The sequence below is a fragment of the Euprymna scolopes genome, chromosome 20 (genome assembly GCF_053919585.1).
Source record: "Euprymna scolopes isolate OS-2025 chromosome 20, ASM5391958v1, whole genome shotgun sequence".
In the NCBI taxonomy this organism is placed as follows: domain Eukaryota; kingdom Metazoa; phylum Mollusca; class Cephalopoda; order Sepiida; family Sepiolidae; genus Euprymna; species Euprymna scolopes.
In genome coordinates, this window is record NC_136501.1 from 32,488,190 (window position 1) to 32,494,189 (window position 6,000).

Below are 6,000 nucleotides of genomic sequence, written 5' to 3' on the forward strand. Positions count from 1 at the left end.
TTTTTTAATCTTTAAAAAAAAAAATCCATTTTGTGTTTAAAATCACAGCTTTTTAATATGTTTTAATATTTTAATGAAAATAAAATAAATAAACCTATTTTGGGTTTAAATACACTGAGTTTTTTTTTAATATTTTAATGAAAAAAAAATATCTATTTTTGGTTTAAATGTACAGTTTGTTTTTAATATTTTTTAATCTTTTAATGAAAAATATTTTTTTAATCTTTTGATTCAATAGATCCTTTTAAAATATTAAAAAAAATTTTTTTTTTAATATTAAAAAAAAATTTAACAATTAAAAAATTAAAAATAGATCCTTTTTAAATTTTTTATTAAAAAACTAGATCATTTTTTATTTTTTATTAAAAAATTAAAAAGAATTTTTTAATAAAAAATAAAAAAAAGGATCTATATTGGATTTAAAGTCTTTTTTTGTGTCCGACTGGAAATCATTTCCATGACAAATATTTTCATAAAAAATTGTGTCTGTCACTTACATAATTTTTACTAGTTATCAATGATTATAATATTTTCCCAATTCCGATACAATTATCGATTCTGATTCTTTTTAAATTTCTAAGGATTTAGTTTTAAGAATTTTATATATTTTAAATTTTCAAATTAACGTAAAAATCATGCATAATGTGAGCATATATTTTCATAAAAGTATAAATACACTTGCATATGGAGGTGGGGAGGTAGCGTTACACATTACACTATCAGATTTTTCAATTTATTTTTTTCTTTAATCTTTCTCTCATAATTGATTGAAAATAATGATCCGTGATTAGTGTCAGAACTAGTGATGGGACGATTCCGGTATTTTTCCTGATTCTGATACAATTTACCAATTCTGATTCTTTATAAATTTCTAAATATTTAATTCTTTTTTTTAATTTTCAGAAGTATGCATACATTTTCACAAAAATATGAGTACATTTGTGAGGGTGTGGGTGTACATTATCGAAATATATTTTTTAACCATTTTAAAAAAAAAGAATTTTCCTCAAAATTGATCGAAATTAGTGATTTGCTAAACTCGTGAAATTTTCATCAACATTTTTCACTTGTTCCATTTTCTTTTCTATTTAACCACTCATGCCATTTCTACCTAAATTCATAGTTATATATATATATATATATATATATATATATATATATATATATATATATATATATATATATAAAATAATAATTACAATTAAATTTACCAAAATGATCCAAGATGGTAAAACTAAAGTATATTGTAAATATTAAAGAATTAATATTTATAAAGTAATCTCAACCAGATGTAAAAGCTCGATAAAACCAAATAGGAGATAGAGCTTATAATAAGAGCAAACAGTTAATAAAACATGTTAAAAAACACTTAGAAAAAGAGTTAAAAACATATTTAATCTGAAAAGGAAACACTTGATAAGTGGATAGTCCTTAATCTGCGGAGTTTCAAAGAAATACTTTCCTTCTCATCAGAGGGTAGGAATTAGCAAAATGCGGGATCGGATTTTGCATACAAAGGTATTTGATGAAACTACAAGTAAGTCAAAGATCTTACTTGATAACAAAAAGTGAAGCAGAGGGAATATAGTGAAGAAAAAGGTGATTAATAAATAAATAAATAATAAAAATATAAAAATAAAAAAATAAAAAAAATGTTAAGGGGAGAGGGTGGCCGGTATCTGCAAATTCAGGATAAAGTAAGTATGTAAGTAAATGCATATAGTAAAATATAAGTAAATATACATGCAGGATATAGATGTGTGGGTAGACAGGAATATTTAAAGTCTAAGACGAAAATTGCAGATAAAAACCGGCCAAACAAAGAAGAAATAAAGAAGAAAATAAAGGATTATTAAGTTATAAAGTATGTAGAAAAAACGATAAAGTTAAAGAAGAATTATATATCTATCTGAAAGGTTAAAGTAATAACTATGTAATTTCAAAATTACCATAATTAAATTTGGACTTATGTTTACAGAAAGAGATCAGTTCATTTTTAGAATTTATTATATTATTACTTAGAGGGGAAGTAATTATAGTTATAGCTTCAGTTGTGCAGAGGCGACATGACTAAGAGCCTGGAGTATAAGACTTAACTTTTTTTATGATAGTCCATTTGATTGAGATGGGAGTATTGTTAGAGTTAAGTGTTTTAATTAAAGTGGTTAGAGAAGTTCCTTGGTTATTATTATAATTATGGTTGTTAAAAGAAGAAATGTGGTTTGATATTCGTTTCTTAATTAATGTTGAAGTAGCGCCGATATATGTATGTACTTTATTAAAAGCTCGAGGTCTGATATTAATATTAATTTGCTGATTTGTATGAGTTAAATAGTTTGAATTTTGCTCATAGTGGTCAACAAATTGTGGGACAATGATTGTATGAGGACTATTTTGGAGGGGATAATGAGTGTTGCTAGTGTTAGGATGGCTGTTAGGAGAAATATTATTATTCTCATTATTATTATTATTATTGTTATTATTGCTAGTTGTATGATTGTAGATGAAGGGGTATATTGGATTAGTAACTATATCAGATGGGGGGTAGGAAGAAGGATAACTTAAAGATGAAATATTAGTGTCTGTTATGAAAATATTCCTTGTATTTTTAAGATGATTATACACAAAAGTTACGAAAATCGATAAGGTAGAAAATTATTTATTAAAGAAAATAAAAAAATAGAATTTGAAGAAAACGATCGTAAAACACAGGAGAGTTCAAAGAGGAGATAATTTTCTGTTTCGATTTAAACAAGATGGCGGCAATTTTTCACTTGCTAACATAATTAAAGTTGTTTTTTTTTTAATAATTCAGTAATATTCAGGTAATTCTGACTTCATGATGTGGAAGCTACCATTGTAACTTATTAGAATTGACAAAAAAAAAAATCAGTTGAAACCATTGTTTTTTTTTATCTGAAAACTCCAATTTATCGACTACAAATATTCCCAATAGTGTAGAAGCGCCGAGAGTTTTGTTCTTTTACTTAAAGTGATTTCTCTTGCTTGTTGTTGTTGATTATTAACTGGAAAATAAAGATGTGGTTTTGATGAATGACTCTGTATCTGACTGAATAGTAAATCAAGTTTTACTTATAGTTTAAAAACAAACTTTTATGATCTTATCAAAGTAAAAATTAAGTTTTAAACAAACAAAATAAATTAAAAAAAAAAAAAAAACTCGTTTTGGAATTAGAAATTAGACTAAAATTTTCCAATTGTCCCAACACTAACCTTTACATTAGCAATAATTGAAATTTGAAATAATTGAAAATGTCCATCAACAGTCAGTAAATTTTGAAGGTCAACAGAGTCGGTTCTAGTTCCTGTTCCAGGAAGGCAATAAAACTTTACCTCTCAGCATCATGTGTTCTTCATTAGTTACCTGCTGAAATGGTAGAAATATATTCTGTAGAAAATTCAATGTATATATGGAATCACAAAAGATTCTGTGAATTTGAAAATAAGATCACTGAAAAAACAAAGATCCTATCAAGTTCAAGGGACGTAACTGCATCTAGAGGAATATATAATTACAGGAATCACACACACACACACACACACACACACACACACACACACACACGTGTGTGTGTGTTTGATTAATGTTTGTTAGATTGAATATTTGATGCATATTTTGTTTCCAATTCTCTGTTGTAGGCTAATCAGAACATGTTGAATTCGTTGGCACAAACCACCCACAACCTCGACCTGCTCAATCTTTCTAAACTCAACCTCCAAAATGATTTACGAAGCAAATCAGCTGCTGTCAAAATTGATGGAGATGCATTGCGCTTCCGACGGAATCGAGCCAGCCACAAATGGCCAATTGATGCTCACTTTTAAAAGCTTTTCAGATAACATTGATTTCGTTTTGAAAATTTTCAATTAAAGATTAAAAAAAAGAATGTCTTCTTTTTTAAATAAAAAGAATATCCAACCAGTTTTTGCATGTGCAGATATGTGTGTATGTGTGCACGTGTGCTTACTTAGGTTCACTATTTCAAAACATGCGCCTGTTTTGCAAATACAGGCCATTTCATTATAGACTGTCATTTCTTTGTTTTTCACAAAGTACTTGTAATGAATGGGTATCCAGCAGATTTCAGTTAAACTGATGGAGAATCCAGAGTCAGTCCTAGAAACAGCCAAAGCAGTTTACAAGTTGAAAGCCGCCTTCTTTTTTTTTTTTATTTTGAGGATTTTTTTTTTTCAATTTTTGTTTTTTAAGTATCATCTGCCTTTTACCATTTTTTTTGTTTTTTGCGATTTTCAAATCATAAACTGTTCCAACCATTTCTATGATTCTTTGTCAATACTCAGGACTGATTCAGTAAATACTTAAATCCATTTGATACACTTTCATTATCTTTTTCACTTATTTACAAAAAGATTTTCCTTTCTCCATAATTTAATTAATAATCCACTCGTGAAGAGTATATTTTGAAAGTATTTCTTAATATATATATAAATAAATTATCTATATAACCATAATATAGAATCAGAAGATTTTGTGCTTTTTTTGTATTTAAATTTTTTGTACTTTTTTTATAAAATGTCTATGGTTCCTTCAGATTTTCTTTTACTAATAACCTCAACTTTAATAATCGGTTTAACAATTTTGATATAAAAAATAAATAAATTAATTTTGGTATTAATTTGAAATTCAATTTCTTCTCCGGTTTTCACATGGTTGCTATTTCCATAGCAAATAATTTATAATGGTTCATATTGTTAAATAAAAAAAAATTAAAAAAATCAGAAAAAAATGGAAAGATTGAAACCGTTTTTCGATTATAATTATTTTGTGAATGCCTTCAGTTTTGATATTTTCTGTATTTCTTTTCTTTTTTATTGGGCAGGTCCCAACAAGGATAAATAAATAAATTGTATTTTGTGTTTACTTTTTTCCTTCAAACAATAATCATGCATTTATTCTCATTATACTTTTCTTCTTTTTTTTTTTTGTTTTTTAAATAAAATATAAATTAATGTGCTTGCTAACTAGTATGCCTACTACTATCGGAAATGGTGACAAAGCAAATCAGTTTCTTCACTTTTATTGATCTTCAGTATTTTCATAGTGAAGCGATTTATTAAAATATAAGAAAAGGATATCATTGAAAAATATACGACGTTCAAAGTTTTGTATAATAGGTCTTTCATTACTATTTCAATGATGTAGGCGTTCGAGAGAAAAATTAAATAACTGATTGGCCTTGTCACCGCTTTTGGCAGCAGATACACTGGAAGTTAGGAGGTACTACCATGAATTTTTGTAATTAATGGCTTTCTTATTTGGATGAGTTTAGTTAAAAACTTTTAATTTCTTTGTTTTTAAATGCCAGCATCTTTTTGAACGAGTCAACACATTTTTATACTATATATATATTTTTAATTTCTTACACTCATGAAAAATTTTAGAAGATTAATTAATAAAGTATAATTTCATTAAATGTTTTTCATTGCAATGGTCAAAACAGGAATAATTTATATAATTATAAAACTCTGTGGACCGTCCGACCGGCCTTGCTTGCACCTTGTCTATCAAAAACATTGTTGTCATGGAAACCAGCTTATATTTAACAAAATTCACACTCCTTTCCACAGTCCAACCATATTGAGTATAAATAAACTTCCGTTTTTGCTTAACTGTTGGTCTTCGGGACAGGATCAGGGTGTAGTATCTGTTCTTCAGGTGCTGCACTTCGGTTTCTTGTTCTCTGTCAGTGGAGGAAAAGTTCTTCACGACTGAGACAATTTTTATTTTTGTTCCTTTTCTCCACGTTAAAAAACGACCCTGGTGTCTAACTCTGTCCCGTGGGGAGGCATTGTAAATAGGAACTTGTAGACAGTTTCAATCATGAAACTGCTTTGGTTTTGGTTTTGGTTTCGATTCTAGCTGATGGCAATCAAATCATATATATATATTTTTTTTACTTTTGAAATCATGACTATATATTGGATACAATATGTGAAATAACTCTATAATAATAATAA

General features: G+C 27.2%; 1 protein-coding gene across 1 annotated transcript in view; it reads left to right on the top strand.

Moving 5' to 3' along the window:
• LOC145241386 (tektin-like protein 1) overlaps nt 1-4,589 on the top strand; it is a 97,766-nt gene extending 93,177 nt beyond the window's left edge. The window contains exon 6 of the mRNA XM_080104304.1: nt 3,661-4,589. Within this exon, the coding sequence (XP_079960430.1) occupies nt 3,661-3,846 (186 nt within the window). The 3' untranslated portion in view covers nt 3,847-4,589. The remainder of the gene's footprint in view (nt 1-3,660) is intronic.
• The last annotated feature ends 1,411 nt before the right edge of the window (nt 4,590-6,000 follow it).